Raw genomic sequence first — 20867 nt, 5'->3', positions numbered from 1 at the left:
TGATATAGGCAGTTCAGAACAACAAAAGCCTAATGAAGAAAAACAGCAAAATTATGTGGTCAGTGTTACATATTTGTGTCAGTCAAACATACTACTGAATTTTGAAAGTCGACAGTAGTTCTCTGGGGTACCAATGGTACACTATTGTTCCAATGATACATTATTGTTCCAGTATCCTATATTGTCCAATAAAGGTCTAAGGAAACTGAGATGCTGTAGTAAATGTTGCTGATACCTTTCGAGCTAACCACCAACCACACAACAGAGTGCCATGGGTTGCCACCTGCCAAGGTTGTAGCAACTCAACCACAGCACACACACATGGAGCAGCCATTGCGGTATCTGGTAGTGCCTCAGCTGCTTAATACAGTGCTACCATTGCTGGCAATAGCTCGCCTCCATGGGCCATGAGACATTATCACCATTTCTTGGTATTCTTCCACCAGACAGTTTTACAGTCCACCAGACAGTTTTATAGGATGCCACCTAGCCATTTGACACTCAGTCAATATCTGTAGTTCACAGCTACAGTTCTATGGGCCAAGATCTGACCACACAAGTGGTCACAATCACAGTTTGACTCATCAGAGTGCAGTGCACACCAGTCGAAGTGTACGGCCTCCCACACTGCATCCAAACCACTGAATATTCAGAGTGCTTCAGCTGTGGACGACACCCACATATGGATCTTTCCAGGCCATGCCAGTACTACCTGTTTTAGAATGGACGTTGGCTAAGTTAGCGTAATGGAGTGGCTCATGATTTGAGAAACTATCAGGGTGTTTGGTGCCAACCCTTATCAGATCAGTAATTGCTTAATATACTGTATAATAAAGTTCTGTTCTTATTTTGGGGATACATGGGCACATCTACTCATTGTAGTATGCACCTCCCACAGTGGGACTCAACAATGGCACTGAGGTTATAACTTGATTTCTGTAATGCTCTCGTCTCATCAGTGGTGATGAGGATACACTTTTTAGTGATGACTGTTTTGGTTCCAGGGCTTCATTCCCTATGTGTGTGTGTGTGTGTGTGTGTGTGTGTGTGTGTGTGTGTGTGCATGTGCATGTGTTTGTGTGCTCCATGCAGTATTATTTTTCATCATTCTGATCAACCAGTAGTTGTTGCCTGTTTCTTTTGGCTTGCTTGGATTTGTGCATCCCCTCCTTACTTCTGTGGAGTTGTGGCTAGTTGTTTTCACTAGCTGTTGCTTGTGAATCACCTGTGGTGATTGCATCTGTTGTGCTTTCCAATTAAGAAAATGCAGATTTCAGTAAGGGACATTGCTTTGTGTGCATTAGCTATTTTCTACTATTTGCTCTTAAGTCAGAGTGTTTGGCTCTTCATTTGCATGGGCACAATTTTTGCTTTATCATGTTACATGATTACATGCCATATTATTACAAATTGTGCCTTTCTCCTGTCTAGTGGTGGTGTGCATTATTCAATTTCTATGATATTTTGCTGAGTTATCTGCTTGCATTGTTCCCATTCTGCTACTGTTGTTTCACTGTAAATATTGAGAAACATTTTAATCTGTGTGGTGCCTTGATGCAATATGTACATTTTTTCCATTTCAGTGGGCTGTGTGGGACATGGATTACTATATGTTCTCTTTGATATTCCTTTGTGATTTGGAGGTGGTAAACGAGGTGTTTTGTCACTGGTAGCTGCTGATGGCTCAACGTTAGTTAACTTTCAGATTGTGTTTTTGTGTGGATTGATAGAATGTGCAATGGTTTTGGTTGTGCAGTTGTAGTTCTTGGGCATTATGTGTCTCAGTAGTTATGCAGAAAGATCACTGTCAGTTGTGCTGATTTGTATCTTTTGCTCATTTCTCATGGCTTATTCAGTACGAGACCTATCACAGACTCAGATTGTGTAGCCACAGGGCAGCCAATACAGCAGTTCCTCCATACCTTTATTTATTTGGTACATTGTGCAGTGGGCTCTGTCATCACAGCATCTGCCTCCAGTCCAGCACTTACAGTGTACCTATGGACTTCTCTTCTGGCAGCTTGCACGTATTGATGACACATCAGGCCAAGACCCTCTGGGGTGTGATGATGCCTTGGTGTCATGGCCTGCCCTCCTTGTGTGGCTGACACACAGGTGTGTGTCCAGCACTTACAGTGTACCTCTGGACTTCTCTCTTCCGGCAGCTTGCACGTATTGATGACACATCAGGCCAAGACCCTCTGGGGTGTGATGATGCCTTGGTGTCATGGCCTGCCCTCCTTGTGTGGCTGACACACAGCCTCCAGGGCACTGCTTTCCCCATTGAGTGTCTTTTGGTCTCCTCTGGTAGCTCAGTCTCCTGCACTGCCCCTTTGGGTACAGCCCCTCCACCAGACCTGGCACCTGCAACAACCTGGTTTCTCTACTGGCTGTGGCACCTCCATTGGCCCAGCACCTCTTCAGGTTCCAGTGCCAATAGTGCCTCTTTGAGGTTGCAGCACCTCTGAAGCCCTCACCACCAACCCTTATGTAACTAGCCCGCACAATACCATCCTCCATCTGACCCTCTCTTTGTCCTTTGCCCTTGGCTCCTGCCTCCTTTGTGTCCTCCACTTGCAGTCAATGAGAGCTACACTACATTCTCTGTTGACTCTGTTGATCACACCTTGTGTCCTTGAAACACACTGCCTTTTGTTCAGCCATTGTCCTTGAGGCACACTGCCTTTTGTTCAGCCATCCTTTTGCCTTTTGCCGACTTTCAGACCACATCCTCAGAACGCTGCTTCCTCTCCTGGGCTTCTTCTCCAAGGAGTATGGGCCATGCTTGCCTTATGCACTTAGTTTGTCCCCCAACAGATACCTATACAGCATGAATATCCTGGTTGCTGGCCCTTAACAATTCCAGTTGTGGATGTCTCTGGTACTCCTACTCTCCACAGAGTGCCTTCCTTACCACTCTGGGGCACACTACATGAAACTTCCATTGGACGTCCCTGGCACTCCTGTTCTGAAAATATGGCTGCAAGTCAGCCCCACCAGGTCATGCCATCTTTTGCATTGTGGGTGCCATTTTCTCTAAAATGACCAGACTTGGTTCTTGTTTTCAGGTTTGCTTCTTCCCAAAAAAACCACCATTTCCTCATTTGCCCTATCCTTAGGAGGCACCTATTTCACAGCCACTGACTACGCAGCAAATTAGCTCCATCACCTGCTCTATAGGGAAGGGGGATGTAGTAACTGTGGCTAATCTTTTGATCCAGCCACCACTGACTCAGCAGATTGCTGCAGGTTGCCACCAGCCAAGGTGTCTGCAGCTCAACCTCAGTACATCACAACTGCAGCAGCTGTTGCACTATCTGGTGGCACCAATGCTGCCATCAAAAACAGTTGCTTACCCTCGTGTGTCACATGACATTATTACATTATATGGCATTCTTCTTCCAGACAGATTTATAGGATATTGTCCAGCCACTCAGCAGTCTTTTAACATGTGGAGTTCATGTTTACAGTTCTCTGGGCCAGTAGTTAAGAGTGCATTTGGTCCCACTAACAACAGTTTTATTTCTCCTAAAACAGCACATGCCATTCGGAACATACATCATCATGTACCATGCCCAGACAGTTGAGCTTTCATGAGTGCTTCAACTATGGACCACACCTACATATAGACCTTTCTGGGCTATGTCAGTGCTAGCTGATTGATTTAGGACAGACAGTGTATTTAACTGAGTGCCTATGTTAGCATAATGGTATGGCACAGACATTCAAGAAACTGTCACTTTGCTTGGTGTCAACTTTTATCATATCAGGAGATCTTTAGTGATATTACTGCAGAAGTTGCTTCCTGTTACTTAAGGTACTGTGTAATAAAGTTATGTTGTTGTTTTGGGCTACATGGGCACATCTGTTTCCTATTGCATGCATCTCCCACAGTGGGATTCAGAAGAGGCGTTTTATGTTCATGATTACTTCTGTTTTAGCATCATAGCCAGGCTCAAATCAGATCTATATGTAAAATTTGGTGGTGAACTTTATTATTACACACTGAGCAAAAGGGAAAAGTAAAAAAATGCATGAATGGCAAATTTGTCTAAATCAAAAGAGGAAAGCATTTTCAGTGAGATACAGACAGTCTGAAAAGGAATATAGCTATTAATAGAGTGAAACAAATCTTGAATCAGGCATTAGAAATAGAATTAATGAACATGTGAAATGAAATGTTGTTTCATCAGCATTAAAAGCTTTCTAGATTGTAACCACATAGAATAAAACAAAACTGTATTTACCAGCCAGTGATAATGGCAGATTATAAAATTATAAATAATGGAGCAACCAGTCATGGAAGCATAATTTATTTATCTTGTTGCAGATCAATTTCGACTGATATCAGTCATCATTGGTGCATTTTTCTAACCGATACATGCCATAAGTAGAAGTACTGCCCTTGGCAGATTTCTATCATGATAGGTGGTTTTCACCATGTCGATCATCATCAGTGCATTTTTCTAACCAATACATACCATAAGTAGAAGTACTTCCCTTGGCAGATTTCTATCATGATAGGTGGTCTTCACCATGTCAGTCATCATCAGTGCATTTCTCTAACCGATACATGCCGTAAGTAGAAGCACTGCCCTTGGCAGATTTCTATCATGATAGCTGGTTTGCACCATGTCAGTCATCATCAGTGCATTTTTCTAACCGATACATGCCGTAAGTAGAAGCACTGCCCTTGGCAGATTTCTATCATGATAGGTGGTTTTCACCATGTCAATCATCATCAGTGCATTTTTCTAACCGATACATACCATAAGTAGAAGTACTGCCCTTGGCAGATTTCTATCATGATAGGTGGTTTTCACCATGTCAGTCATCATCAGTGCATTTCTCTAAATAATCATATAAAAATGCAGTAAATGAAGCAGGCATAAAGGAATACCAACGTCTCAAAAATGAGATCGACAGGAGGTGCAAAATGGCTAAGCAGGGATGGCTAGAGGACAAATGTAAGGATGTAGAGGCTTATCTCACTAGGGGTAAGATAGATACTGCCTACAGGAAAATTAAAGAGACCTTTGGAGATAAGAGAACCACTTGCATGAACATCAAGAGCTCAGATGGAAACCCAGTTCTAAGCAAAGAAGGGAAAGCAGAAAGGTGGAAGGAGTATATAGAGGGTCTATACAAGGGCGATGTACTTGAGGACAATATTATGGAAATGGAAGAGGAGGTAGATGAAGATGAAATGGGAGATATGATACTGCGTGAAGAGTTTGACAGAGCACTGAAAGACCTGAGTCGAAACAAGGCCCCCAGAGTAGACAACATTCCATTGGAACTACTGACGGCCTTGGGAGAGCCAGTCCTGACAAAACTCTACCATCTGGCGAGCAAGATGTATGAAACAGGCGAAATACCCTCAGACTTCAAGAAGAATATAATAATTCCAATCCCAAAGAAAGCAGGTGTTGACAGCTGTGAGAATTACCGAACAATCAGTTTAATAAGCCACAGCTGCAAAATACTAACACGAATTCCTTACAGACGAATGGAAAAACTAGTAGAAGCCGACCTCGGGAAGATCAGTTTGGATTCCGTACAAATACTGGAACACGTGAGGCAATACTGACCTTATGACTTATCTTAGAAGAAAGATTAAGGAAAGGCAAACCTACGTTTCTAGCATTTGTAGACTTAGAGAAAGCTTTTGACAATGTTGACTGGAATACTCTTTTTCAAATTCTAAAGGTGGCAGGGGTTAAATACAGGGAGCGAAAGGCTATTTACAATTTGTACAGAAACCAGATGGCAGTTATAAGAGTCGAGGGACATGAAAGGGAAGCAGTGGTTGGGAAGGTAGTAAGACAGGGTTGTAGCCTCTCCCCGATGTTATTCAATCTGTATATTGAGCAAGCAGTAAAGGAAATAAAAGAAAAATTCGGAGTAGGTATTAAAATCCATGGAGAAGAAATAAAAACTTTGAGGTTCGCCGACGACATTCTAATTCTGTCAGAGATAGCAAAGGACTTGGAAGAGCAGTTGAACGGAATGGATGGTGTCTTGAAGGGAGGATATAAGATGAACATCAACAAAAGCAAAACGAGGATAATGGAATGTAGTCGAATTAAGTCGGGTGATGTTGAGGGTATTAGATTAGGAAATGAGACACTTAAAGTAGTAAAGGAGTTTTGCTATTTGGGGAGCAAAATAACTGATGAAGGTCGAAGTAGAGAGGATATAAAATGTAGACTGGCAATGGCAAGGAAAGCGTTTCTGAAGAAGAGAAATTTGTTAACATCGAGTATAGATTTAAGTGTCAGGAAGGCATTTCTGAAAGTATTTGTCTGGATTGTAGCCATGTATGGAAGTGAAACATGGACGGTAAATAGTTTGGACAAGAAGAGAATAGAAGTTTTCGAAATGTCGTGCTACAGAGGAATGCTGAAGATTAGATGGGTAGATCTCATAACTAATGAGGAGGTACTGAATAGGATTGGGGAGAAGAGGAGTTTGTGGCACAACTTGACCAGAAGAAGGGATCGGTTGGTAGGACATGTTCTGAGGCATCAAGGGATCACCAATTTAGTATTAGAGGGCAGCATGGAGGGTAAAAATCGTAGGGGGAGACCAAGAGATAAATACACTAAGCAGATTCAGAAGGATGTAGGTTGCAGTAGGTACTGGGAGATGAAGAAGCTTGCGCAGGATAGAGTAGCATGGAGAGCTGCATCAAACCAGTCTCAGGACTGAAGACCACAACAACAACAACAACAGGTGAAAACCACCTATCATGATCGAAATCTTCCAAGGTCAGTGCTTCTACTTATGGCATGTATCGGTTAGAAAAATGCACTGATGATGACTGACATGGTGAAAACCAGCTATCATGATAGAAATCTGCTAAGGGCAGTGCTTCTACTTATGGCATGTATCGGTTAGAAAAATGCACTGACGATGACTGACACGCCCTCCATGAACCGTGGACCTTGCCGTTGGTGGGGAGGCTTGCATGCCTCAACGATACAAATAGCCATACCATAGGTGCAACCACAATGGAGGGGTATCTGTTGAGAGGACAGATAAATGTGTGGTTCCTGAAGGGGGGCAACAGCCTTTTCAGTAGTTGCAGGGGCAACAGTCTGGATGATTGACAGATCTCGCCTTGTAACACTAATCAAAACAGCCTTGCTGTGCTGGTACTGCGAACGGTTGAAAGCAAGGGGAAACTACAGCCGTAATTTTTCCCGAGGGCATGCAGCTTTAGTGTATGGTTAAATGATGATGGCGTCCTTTTGGGTAAAATATTCCTGAGGTAAAATAGTCCCCCATTCGGATATCCAGGTGGGGACTACTCAGGAGGACATTGTTATCAGGAGAAAGAAAACTGGCATTCTACAGATCAGAGCATGGAATGTCAAATCCCTTAATTGCACAGGTAGGTTAGAAAATTTAAAAAGGGAAATGGATAGGTTAAAGTTAGATATAGTGGGAATTAGTGAAGTTCGGTGGCAGGAGGAACAAGACTTCTGGTCAGGTGATAACAGGGTTATAAATACAAAATCAAATAGGGGTAATGCAGGAGTAGGTTTAATAAAGAACAGGAAAATAGGAATGCGGGTAAGCTACTACAAACAGCGTAGTGAACTCATTATTGTGGCCAAGATAGATATGAAGCCCACACCTACCACAGTAGTACAACTAGCCAACTAGCTCTGCAGATGATGAAGAGATTGATGAAATTTATGATGAGATAAAAGAAATTACTCAGATAGTGAAGGGAGACGAAAATTTTATAGTCATGGGTGACTTGAACTCGATAGTAGGAAAAGGAAATGAAAGAGGAAGCCACCTGGAAGAATTTTGAACAGAGCATAACTTAATCATAGCTAACACTTGGTTCAAGAATAATGAAAGAAGATTGTATACATGGAAGAAGCCTGGAGATACTGGAAGGTCTCAGATAGATTATATAATGGTAAGACAGAGATTCAGGAACCAGGTTTTAAATTGTAAGACATTTCCAGGGGCAGATGTGGATTCTGACCACAATCTATTGGTTATGAACTGTAGATTAAAACTAAAAACTGCAAAAAGGTGGGGATTTGAGGAGATGGGACCTGGATAAACTGAAAGAACCAAAGGTTGTACAGAGTTTCAGGGAGAGCATTAGTGAACGATCGACAAGAATGGGGGAAAGAAATACAGTAGAAGAAGAATGCGTAGCTTTGAAAGATGAAGTAGTGAAGGCAGCAGAGGATCAAGTAGATAAAAAGATAAGGACTAATAGAAATCTTTGGGTAACAGAAGAGATATTGAATTTAATTGATGAAAGGAGAAAACACAATAGTGCAGTAAATGAAACAGGCAAAAAGGAATACTAATGTCTCAAAAATGAGATCAACAGGAAGTGCAAATTGGCTAAGCAGAGATGGCTAGAGGACAAATATAAGGATGTAGAGGCACATATCACTAGGGGTAAGATAGATTACTACCTACCATGAAATTAAAGAAACGTTTGGAGAAAAGAGAACCACTTGCATGGATATGAAGAGCTGAGTTGGAAACCCAGTTCTAAGCAAAGAAGGGAAAGCAGAAAGGTGGAAGGAGTATATAGAGGGTCTATACAAGGGCGATGTACTTGAGGACAATATTATGGGAATGGAAGAGAATGTAGATGAAGATGAAATAGGAGATATGCTACTGCGTGAAGAGTTTGACAGAGCACTGAGAGACCAAAGTCGAAACAAGGCCCTGGGAGTAGACAACATTCCATTAGAACTACTGACAACCTTGGGAGAGCCAGGCCTAACAAAACCCTTACCATCTAGTGAGCAAGATGTATAAGACAGGCGAAATACCCTCAGACTTCAAGAAGAATATAATAATTCCAATTACAAAGAAAGCAGGTGTTGACAGATGTGAAAATTACCGAACTGTCAGTTTAATAAGCCACCGCTGCAAAATACTAACACGAATTCTTTACAGATGAATGTAAAAACTGGTAGAAGCTGACCTTGGGGAAGATCAGTTTGGATTCCACAGAAATGTTGGAACACATGAGACAATACTGACCCTACGACTTATCTTAGACAATTGATTAAGGAAAGGCAAACCTATGTTTCTAGCATTTGCAGACTTAGAGAAAGCTTTTGGCAATGTTGACTGGAATACTCTCTTTCAAATTCTGAAGGTGGCAAGGGTAAAATACAGGGAGTGAAAGGCTGTTTACAATTTGTACAGAAACCAGATGGTAGTTATAAGAGTCGAGGGGCATGAATGGGAAGCATCGGTTGGGAAGGGAGTGAGACAGGGTTGTAGCCTATCCCTGATGTTATTCAATCTGTATATTGAGCAAGCAGTAAAGGAAACAAAAGAAAAATTTGGAGCAGGAATTAAAATCAATGGAGGAGAAATAAAAACTTTGAGGTTCGCTGATGACATTGTAATTCTGTCAGAGACAGCAAAGGACTTGGAAGAGCAGCTGAACGGAATGGACAGTGTCTTGAAAGGAGGATATAAGATGAACATCAACAAAAGCAAAGTGAGGATAATGGAATGTAGTCAAATTAAATTGGCTGTTGCTGCAGGAATTAGATTAGGAAATGAGACACTTAAAGTAGTAAATGAATTTTGCTATTTGGGGAGCAAAATAATGGATTATGGTCAAAGTAGAGAGGATATAAAATGTAGACTGTCAATGGAAAGGAATGTGTTTTTAAAGAAGAGAAATTTCTTAACATTGAGTATAGATTTAAGTGTCAGGAAGTTGTTTCTGAAAGTATTTGTATGGAGTGTAGCCATGTATGGAAGTTAAACGTGGCCAATAAATAGTTTGGACAAGAAGAGAATAGAAGCTTTCAAATTGTGCTACAGAAGAATGCTGAAGATTTGATGGGTAGATCACATAACTAATGAGGAGGTATTGAATAGAATTAGGGAGAAGAGAAATTTGTGGCACACCTTGACTAGAAGAAGGGATCGGTTGGTAGAACAAGTTCTGAGGCATCAAGGGATCACCAATTTAGTATTGGAGGGCAGCATGGAGAGTAAAAATTGTAGAGGGAGACCAAGAGATGAATACACTAAGGAGATGCAGAAGGATGTAGGTTGCAGTAGGTACTGGGAGATGAAGAAGTTTGCACAGGATAGAGTAGCTTGGAGAGCTGCATCAAACCAGTCTCTGTACTGAAGACCACAACAACAACAGGTGGTAAGTTTGAGATGGTGAAGCCGGTAATAATTCATCTGGAAATCTCTGTCCACATTTTGACCACGCCATTATACAATATGCAATAAACAAGGAAGCCACAAAAATTCACTTTAAAAGAAATTTCAGTCATTATCTTCCAACCTACAGAAATTGTGTTTCAGTGCTGATCTGCAAATCATTTATGAGTTAATAACAGCCAAATACCAGTCAAAGTAAAGGACGTAAATATAATCTTTCAGAACAAAGGACTCTTGGGCATTAAGAGAGGAACATGGAGAATGAATTGATTCAGTGCAAATCTGCCAATGATGACTGATATCAGTCAAAATCGATCTGCAGCAAGATAAATAAATTATGTTTCCGTGACTGGTTGCTCCATTACTTATAATTTCATATTCCATGGTTGCTGCACAGAAAGGGAACCTTATGGAGCCCAACATTCAATAATGGCAGGTGTTTCAGAGGACCCATTTCATACTGTAAAAACTTTTTTAAAAATTAAATGTGTTGCTTGTGTCATAGATCCATAGTGAGGAGATTCCCAATGTAGTGAAACATGGCAGGAAAATATAATATGCTTAATGTGTTTGTTTGAATGACCATGTGCTTATGCTGGAAAATGTAAAACTACAGTACTGTTTGTCTTTTGAAGCTTATAAAAGCGAGCTGAAATGGAAAAAAACATAAATACAACCAAAGAATAAGCAATTTCATAAAAGCCAAAAAATTGCAAAAAGTGAATGTGCAGCCATGTTTCTTTCGACTTCAGCTTCTGCTAACACTGACGGAAAAACTAGTGGAGTTCAGAACATGTAAACATGAGGCAAAAGACCCATGACCACTTAAGATGCTTTATAAATAAAAACAAAATGTGTCTGGTGAAAACAACTCTTAAATTGTGGTAAGCTTGAGATGGTGAAGCCGGTAATAATTCATCTGGATATCTCTGTGCACATTTTGACCACACCATTATGGAGGATGCAATAAACAAGGAAGCCACCAAAATTCATTTTAAGAAAAATTTCAGTCATTATCTTCCAACCTTCAGAAATTGTGTTTCAGTGCTAATCTGCAAATCATTTACGAGTTAATAACAGCCAAATACCAGTCAAAGCTAAGGAAGTAAATGTAATCTTTCAGAGCAAAGGGCCTTAGTGCATCCAGAGAGGAACATGGAGAATGAATTGATTCAGTGGAAATTGTAATAAATTTCATAATGAAGCCTGAGAGAAACAGTGCAGTTATATATCAGTAAAAATGTCAAGTTTTGATAAAACCCTAGAGTATTAATTAAAATGTAAATGTAATGGAACAAAAAGTGCACTGAAACTGAAATGGTGGTAATAACAAAAGAGAGACTGTTGTGATGAGAGAAGATAGAAAATATAATGAAATAAATTCTGTTCTTATTTCTGTCTTACATATGTATATTTTTATTTGCCGAACCTCCTGCTGACAGCTGAGCATATTGAAAGAAAGCTTGATGATGTCTATTTGACTGCTTGCTCTCTCTCTCTCTGTGTGTGTGTGTGTGTGTGTGTGTGTGTGTGTGTGTGTGTGTGTGTGTGTGTGTGTGTGTTCATGCATGTGTACTTTTCTCTGTTATTTTTTTATTAAAATACCTTGAATGAAACTAATACACCTTTCACAATTCTCAGCTATTAAGACTGACAATCAACTGTTCATTAGCATGCTGGGTCACTGCCTCTCCACAGTTTTGATGTACTCGGTAAATGTTTTTTAATTATTTTTTTTTACAATCAACACCATTAAACTGTATTTTTGGTCTCAAGATCTGTAGCTGCCTGCACCACTTGGTAAATGTTTTTTAATTATTTTTGTTTTACAATCAACACCATTAAACTGTATTTTTGGTCTCAAGATTTGTAGCTGCCTGCACCACAGACCACCAGATAATGAAGTGTAAATACCACTGGCCTTCTATGAACCTGTTGGCTCTACCTCAAGATTTTACGGGATATCAATTACTTGTCTATGTACTATGGATTTTTCAAATTTTCTCCTTGAAAAAAGAAATTATGGCAGTTGTTGAGCAGTATAAAGATGTCAACTTGAATGTGATTAGTGGCAGTATTTATGATGATAATCTGGCCTTATTCTCTGGTAAAATAATAGTTAATTGGTACACATTTTAAAGGTGTTCATAAAATGAAAAAAGTCATTAAAAATGCTCATTTATTCAGACCATAACCTGATGAGAGGATTAAAATGTTTATTCCCTTTCTTTATTTGCAATCTTTAAGCTTTAAATAGAACCCTTCAAAGTATTGTAAGACTGTCTCTTGGAGGCAAACAGCTGTTTTTATCAAACAGTAATTTCAAAATCATGATTATTCTTTTCAGTCAATAATTTTCTTGTCCCATACTCTGTATTCAATTTGACCTTTTGAAAGTGAATAGAATACCAAACAGTATTTCAGCATGTGACATTTCTGTCTTGACTATGCTCTGCAGAAAATGTTGTATTTGTATATCCCTTGCTGCTGTATGTTGTGTGGACATGCTATTTTTGTCATTTTCATCTGGAAGCAATATAGCAACAGTAGACGACAGTAAACTCATTACACAAATTTCAAGGTTTATGTGACATTACTTGTGCTGCTTGTTCTGTGGTTTAAATTTCATTCATTTTCCTGGAGTCCAAACAGCCACTAGTATTTTGATTTCATATCATCAATTAATGATGGAATCAGTGAAACAATTTTGACAGCACCCAAACAGTATCAGCTATCAGTTTCCAACATCCAAAATGTTATCACAGCTTGTCCATTGCTTAGACACCAAAACTGGAATAAATATAATCTTCAAACCACTTTGTCACACAGTCAACATGAGAAATGTTCTCAGTTAACTAAGCCACAATAGCTACACTTGACTTGTAGGCTAAAGTGACTGCCTGGGAACCATCTGCATTACATGAGTCAATACTTATTTATATTAAAACAAGTTCTCAGTTCATTTCTTGATGTACCTGCAAATATTTAATTGAAGTTTTACTGTGGAGAAAGTTGCTACTGTTTAAAATGAGTCTTTGGTGTATGCAATACTCATTGGAAGATGAGAATTAGAACATTTGTTCATTATAGGTATTAATTCAGAACAAGGCAGATAATATGACAGCCATAATTTTGAGAGAAGAAGAGGGTGGTAAACTTCAGGAGACTTCACTTCAGAAGAAGAATGCCTCTTCTGCTCTTTCTTATCACCACTGGCATGAGTTTACATTAAGGTAAATGTTTACATCAAATATAATAATCTTAAGAAATGAAGTTCAAATCAGGGAACACATGCAGAGTGCCAATATTCATAGTATCAGAATTTACAATGAGTGACACTTCTATTATTCATATTAACTGAATGATGTAAAAACGAAATGTTTGCTAAGTACATGAGGTAGCTGTTCAAAGACTCAATCTCTCCATTATGAGACACAACCAAGGCAATATTGGAACAGGTTCATTTATTTATTACCTGCACTTTGGTTCATGGACAGTGAAGCATACTTCATGATGTCTGATATCTTAAATCTGAGGTTATAGTGTGTTTAGTGTCCACCTGCTTAGCTGGGAGGTAACGTGCTTGCCTCCCATGCACTGGGCCCAGGTTTGATTCCCAGCCGGCTTGGAGCTTTTCTCCACTCATGGACTGGGTGTTGTGAAGTCCTCATCATCATTTCATCCTCATCGTTGGCCAAAAGTCATCCAATGTGGCGCTGACTGAAATAAGACTTGCACTTGGTGGCCGATCCCAAATGGGACCTCCCGGCCAACCTTGCCATATGATCATTTCATTTTTTTTTTTTTTATAGCGTATTTAGTAATCTTTGCACATTCTGTTTCAAATGTTTAAAGAAACTCATGTATACAACTATACAACATGCTGGAGTTGTCAATTTAATTTGTAAGTTGTAGATGTGACTTTCCAACATCAGAGACTGAAACAGCCACCAAAAAGTATCAGGTAGCATCTGTATTCCATGGTAGGGCAGCTATCAATGCATCTGATTCCTGACATCAAGTTAATTAAATGATTGGACAGACACAAGCCAGCCAACAAACATTTATTTCATTCTGTGCTATGAGTCACACAACTGAATCAGGATTTTCCCAGGGGGACTATCACCAGGCCTGACACAAGTCGGCATTTGAATATTAGGGGACCTGCCAAAGAGTGTATAAGGGTAGATTTTGAGTTTCCAAGAATGTTGAAAAACATAAAGGTTAATAGAATTATTGAGCAGAGACCATAAATGTAGAGTGGAAATCATTAACAGGCTAAATGTCAAAAACTGATTCTGAGTTAATCAATTCTGTTTGTTTTGACAAAAATACTTTAATGAAAAAATCTGAACAATATTTTTTATTTGTTGTGCACAGTAAGAGTGATGCAATTATTGCAAAAATGTTTTAAGTTCCCTTCATTTTATCAATGAAAATAAATATATTATTCCGAAGAATTCAGAAAGTGCTAAATGCCATGCAGTTATCAGCAAAAATGAGATATGTGCCAATGAAAGAAACCTCAAGCGTTTACCATATCAGTTTTTTTAATACCAAAAATTTTACAGATATACTATCACATGATTACACTCTTTTAAACAATATATTTAATATTGCAAATTACAAAATCAATTTTAATTGATCAACCATTCGAAAAATGTTCTATCAGCTTCTTTCAGATTTGGTAGCATCTGTTGCAGATCCTTTTTCACACTTGTACATTTTGTCATAATAAAATAAAGTTCGTTTTTATATCAGTGGTAACCCCTTTCTTGAAAATATTACAGGTGCTCCACTCTTCAAGTTTGTTGAACATTGTTCTCATCTTCACGATGCCATGAACGTTTTTATTCAGTTAAATCTGTCTACATTTGGAAATATTTACTTTAGTTGTGTTAATATGTGTATTGGCTGCTTTTTTTAAATAAAAAAAAACTATTCAGGCTGGAGCATAGTAACCACAAATGGATTGTTAGGTGTCGCATTCTCTATAAGTTTTACAAGATCCATAGGTACTTGAAAGCCTTCCAGTCTCTTATGTTTTTCAATGTGGGGAAAAATCTCTGTCACATGACATAAATGAATGGCCAAAGACCAAAAATTTATGGTTTATCTCATCACACTTTCCTAGAACTGTCAAATAAATCCAAAGAAAATCATAATTTTATTCTTATTCTGGCCAATGCAGTTATCAGACAAGATGGTAAGCTTCTGTTTCCTACAACACTCAGATCTACTAAGTGGTTTAAGGAGGAGGAGGCATGAAGCAATTTCATTGCTGCCTCAGCCACAAAAACATTAACCCCCTTATTTTTGTCGCGAGCATGAACACACAGATTGTAGCATGAAAGGTGACTCGAATAATACATCTGACTGTGGGTTAGAAAAGGAACAGATAACACTTGTTCGAGATATATTCAACACATGGTCATATCAATATTAGGAAGCTGAGAAGATATAGTATCTTCTTTAATTGCTTCTCTTGCTTTCTCAGCTTTTATGTGGTGTATTTCTAAAGCAGTTTTTGCTTTTCTGTTGCCAGGTTTTGCTCACAGCTTGACTGATAGAAAGTCACATTTAGAGCAAGTATCAATGCATAGTCAATGGAATGAAATTTGCAGGAAAACTTTTAAAGGTTTTATAATAAAACTTACACGTAATTTTATAGTCTGAATATATATCCTCAAAGTCACAGTAAAGCCTGCTAACGTTCAAATCTTGGCTCAAATAGTCCTTTTTACTATTTCTTCTTCCATAATGACTCTCATTCCTTGAGAATGAATTGACATGCTCCAAAATCTGCTTCTGTGAACTTCTTTGTGCTTTATTACACCACTTTTCTCTGAACACTGTTTCACCTTTCTTCTTTGCAGACACAACAGTTTAGATTCTGCATTTTGCTATTGCAAAAACATCCATAAAAGTGTTCTTACAGACCAGTAAAATGTCACCCTTTCCATCTGGAAATGAGTAACAAAAACTGTAGCTTACCGTCTGCTGTCATTGGGTTCTTCATACTGACCATGACACCTTCTGTTCACACTTTTAATGATCATCAAACCCATCAAATAGGAGTTTTGTTTCACATAATCTTTGAGAGCATGAAAGTCTTGGAAAAGAACTTTTCTTTGTTTATATGGAGCACAAGCACATGAATGCTTGCATTTGCAGCTGAACTGAAATAAGACAGGATACATATTTATTTAGCCATCATTTGTGCTAGTAATCAAACTGATAAGTCATTCCTTTGTAAAAATTCCACAAAACAACCAAATATTACACAATAACATTACATAAACTAACGCAAATGTCCAAACCTTTGTCAAACCAAGAGCAGGTGTTGCAGAAGTGACAAAAATAGTGATAAAATCATGTGAATACCTTAACCCAAAAGACTGTGTCGTAATTTGTGCAGGTGCAAATGATGTTGCCAGACATAAAGGTACTGAACTCAACACTGTTCTTGACAGTGTGCTACCCAAATTAGGCAACACAAATGTAGCTGTTGTAAGTCAACCACACAGATACGACCTACCTCCTTGGTCATGTGTTCATAAATTAATAGAAAGAGTAAAGAAAGAGATAGATGCTGTATGCAAAAAGTTTCTGTATGTGAACTTAATAAATGTAAGCATGTTAGACAGGTCCATGCACACCAGCCAGTGTTTTTTTTTTTTTTTTTTTTTAAAAAAAAATTGGACCTTGCTTTAGGTAAACTTCAGACAACTGGGAAAACAGCGGTACTCTGTGGGAATTTTAATATTGACTTTCTGAGCCATAGCCCTCACAGGGAAACATTTTTAAATATTATAAAAGCCTACAATCTTTACCTGACTGTTAGCTCTCCAACACATGTAACAAAAACTAGTGTCACTCTCCTTGATCAGATGTGTTATCCATAAAAGGATTTATAGTAGGAAAAATATTGAATACTTCCAGTACCTAATCAGTGAACAATCTTGGAGAGAAGTATATGATACCTCTATTACCAACGAAAAGATGGAAAATTTTTTGAACATTTTCAAGCATAAGTTTGACATAGCTTTTCCATAAAGGATAGTGATCTCCAAAAGCACAGATAGATTCAAAAACTGGATTACATCAGGCATTAGAGTATCTTGTAAAAGGAAGCAGGAACTTTTTCTGCAGTCAAAAACTCACAGCAGCCCAGAATTTATTAATTATTTCAAAAAATATTTTTGAAACATGTCATAAAAGAGGCAAAAATTAAGGAAAATCACAAACATATTATGAAGTCATCCAATAAAACTAAGTCTATGTGGGAAGCTGTGCAGGATCTTACAGGGAAGAAGACAACTCACAAAAATATTGTGATATCACATGATGGCAAGAATTTCACTGACCCTAGGGCAGTTGCAAACAGTTTCAATTCTTATTATGCAACTGTTTCTGGAAAATTAGTGAAGGAAAAATTTGGAAATCCACTTAATACAACGTGGAAAGAACTTTCATCTATTGAAATACATAATATATCCATGTTCCTCAGTCCAATAGGCCCAACAGATGTCCTAAATACCATTAATTCACTGAAGAGTAAGTATTCAACTGGTATTGATGATATTCCAGATTATATTATAAAAATAACAGCAATACATATACATTCGCCTTTATTGGACATATGCAATTCATCCTTATCATGTGGTGACTTCCCTCAGCAACTGAAAATGGCAAAAGTAATACCCCTATATAAAAAAGCTGATCATCAATGTATGGGTAACTATAGGCCTGTGTCTCTATTGGCAGGGTTTTCAAAAATTATTGAAAAAGTGTTCCTTTCAAAACTAATTACATTCTTTGACAAGAATAATATTATTTCTGGATGTCAACATGGCTTCAGACCACAGCGATCAATTGAAACAGCCACTTTCAGTCTGATAAGCCATTTCTTAAATGCAGTGGTAACCACAGAAACATCTCAGGTTAATTCTTGGACCTAACAAAAGCTTTTGATGTGATTGCTCGTTCTATACTCCTGAGGAAGCTTGAATGATATGGTGTAAGAGGTGTGTCAAATCAGTGGATTAAATCATATTTGGAATATTGGTCTCAGGTAACCGAAATTAAGTACATGGAAGGAAATGAACTCCAGGTACACCTTTCAGAACCATGTGGACTAAGTCATGATGTTCCACAGGGCTCCATTTTGGGTCCCTTTCTTTTTTCTTTTTTTTTTTTTTTTTTTTTTCTACATTAATGATTTCCCATCACACGTTAGCGATTCTGAACCAGTACTGTTTGCAGATGACCCAGTCTATTGATTGAAGGGAATAAAGAAGAAAATCTTACTGCATCTGCAAAAGATATTACAAAAGGAGTGTCTGAATGGCTTACCAGAAACAGGCTAATAGTTAATCCCCAAAAAACGGTATTCATGAATTTCCAGACTGATCAAAATAAAAATCTGGCACAACCTGTAATATGTATAGATAACCAAAACCTTAGTGCTGTCAATGAAACTAAATTTCTTGGGATTCATATCTAGGAAAATCTTAAATGGAGCACTCATATCACATCCCTAAATTCAACACTAGCAAAAATTAGCTATGTAGTAAGAATTCTCTGCAACAATACCAGTGCAGAAACAGTTAGGGCTGTATACTTTGTTTGTGTACATTCAGTACTGAAGTACAGTATCATTTTCTGGGGAAATGTTCACCAGGCCATAACAGTTTTCAGAAAACAAAAGGCAATTATAAGAATAATGAAACAAGTGAGCAGCAGAAAACTATGCAAACCTTTCTTTAAAGATGTAAAGATCCTACCCCTTCCCTGCATTTATATACTGGAAGTAGTCATGCATGTCAAAAAAAGCATACTGAGAAAAGAAAACCTTTTTCCTCAAAACAAAAGTGTCCATGATTACAGAACCAGGTCAGACAGTGACATAAATGTTAATCATTGTAACACCACATTACGCCAAAAAGATATATATCATGCTGGAACAAAACTTTACAACAGATTACCAAGAAATTTAAAATCTCTTCCTGAACTACAAAGCTTTAAAAAGTCTGTGACAGCGTACCTTTGGAAAAACTGCTACTATTCAATCTCACGGTATCTTATACAAGAAAAAAAAATGTAATTTTTACCTTTAATTGTAGGAAATAAGTTATAAATATACAGTATTTCAAAAATTTGTAATTATTAACTGTATAGATCCAATTTGTCATAAAAATTTAAATAATGTATGTTTGATGTTTGAAAAACCAATAGTTTTCTGTCCAATATCCTGCGTACAATATATGTACTGAAAAAGAGATTTATATGGACAACTAAATAAATAAATAATAAACATATTAGTAATGACTATATAATAGACACCTCTTCTGTAGGCTCAGTTTTTGCTTCTACCAATGAGCTTCTATTGTTCACTTAAGGGCCAAAAGGGTTTACAGAAAGGGAGTGGCGGATGTAAAGAAGAAATACAATGACCAGTTCATTAAAGAGACTTGTAATCCATATAAATCAGCTTGGGATGTGGTAAATGAGCACAGGAAGAAGCCTTCCTCCACCTTAAATTCCTGTAGTCATAATGGCATCAATCAGTACTTTGTAAGGATAGTAATAAATACTGTAAATGAAATTCCAAACTGAGAGTACCACAGTTTGTATGAAAAAATGTAAGCTGTTGAACTATTAAAAACTGGAAGTGCACCTTATGGACATTGTAAAAATAGTGAATGGATGTAAACATTTAGACAGTGCAGATATCTATGGCATGTCCTGTACAGTCCAGAAGAAGATACTTCCAGAGCTTGCTCAACCTCAAGTCATATAATCAAGAAATGTTTACCTTTGGGTGTCTTCCCAGAATTCCTGACACTGGCACAGACATCAACTGTCCGCAAAAAAGCTGACCCTTGTGAAGTGGTCAGTTTCAACCAATGTCCATAGTCCCCATCCTAGCTAAGTTATGGCATCTGTAATGAAACACCAATTACAAAATTACTTCAAAGACAATAAACTCTTTCAAGACACATAACATGGTTCTCACAAGTTGATGGTTACAACAGCATTGGACTTAATTAAGAAGGTAACGTGAGGGTTTGAAGATAGGGAAGTGTGCTACTGACACTCGGTGTCCTCGGCAAGGCATTTGGCTGCATATCACACAAAGTAATGCTTAGTGAATTAAAGTGTTATGGTACTGGAGGTGTTGTGCTGGCTACTCTTCAATCCTGTCTTGAAACTGAAAGCAGATTGTATCAGTCCATGATGCAATCTCCCAAAAACTAAAACTGGAGTATGGTGTACCCCAGGGGTCTGTCATAGAATCCCTCCTGCTCCTTAGTTACTTCAACTACATGGGTTGAAACAACCACATGTTATAGTTTTCTGATGATATCACTTCTTTTGTGAAAGGAAAAGCTGCTGCACAAGTTCTACAAGCAAAAAATGTGATCTTTGCAAACATCAAACAATGGTTCATTAACAATAAAATAAATGAAGAAAAAACACATCATCTGATATGCAGCCATAGCAACATTGTATACCATGACAATATGGAACCTGTCAAACTGCTGGGATTCATGACTGCCACCAAACTGTCAATGAATGAGCACACAGTGTATGTGTGTTCCATGCTCTCCCATGCAATAAAAGGTGTATTTACTGATGCATAACTTATAACAGTGTAGTATGCAATATTTAATTAG

The 20867-nt window shown here is 38.2% G+C and overlaps 1 protein-coding gene across 1 annotated transcript in view; it reads left to right on the top strand.

The window, feature by feature from the left end:
• Positions 1-20867, top strand: part of LOC126416914 (uncharacterized) — a 306432-nt gene that overhangs the window by 135504 nt on the left and 150061 nt on the right. The window contains exon 8 of the mRNA XM_050084797.1: positions 13279-13421. Coding sequence (XP_049940754.1) covers positions 13279-13421 — 143 coding nt within the window. The remainder of the gene's footprint in view (positions 1-13278; positions 13422-20867) is intronic.

Source organism: Schistocerca serialis, chromosome 8 (genome assembly GCF_023864345.2).
Source record: "Schistocerca serialis cubense isolate TAMUIC-IGC-003099 chromosome 8, iqSchSeri2.2, whole genome shotgun sequence".
In the NCBI taxonomy this organism is placed as follows: Eukaryota; Metazoa; Arthropoda; class Insecta; order Orthoptera; family Acrididae; genus Schistocerca; species Schistocerca serialis.
This window is presented reverse-complemented; position numbering and strand designations above follow the sequence as displayed.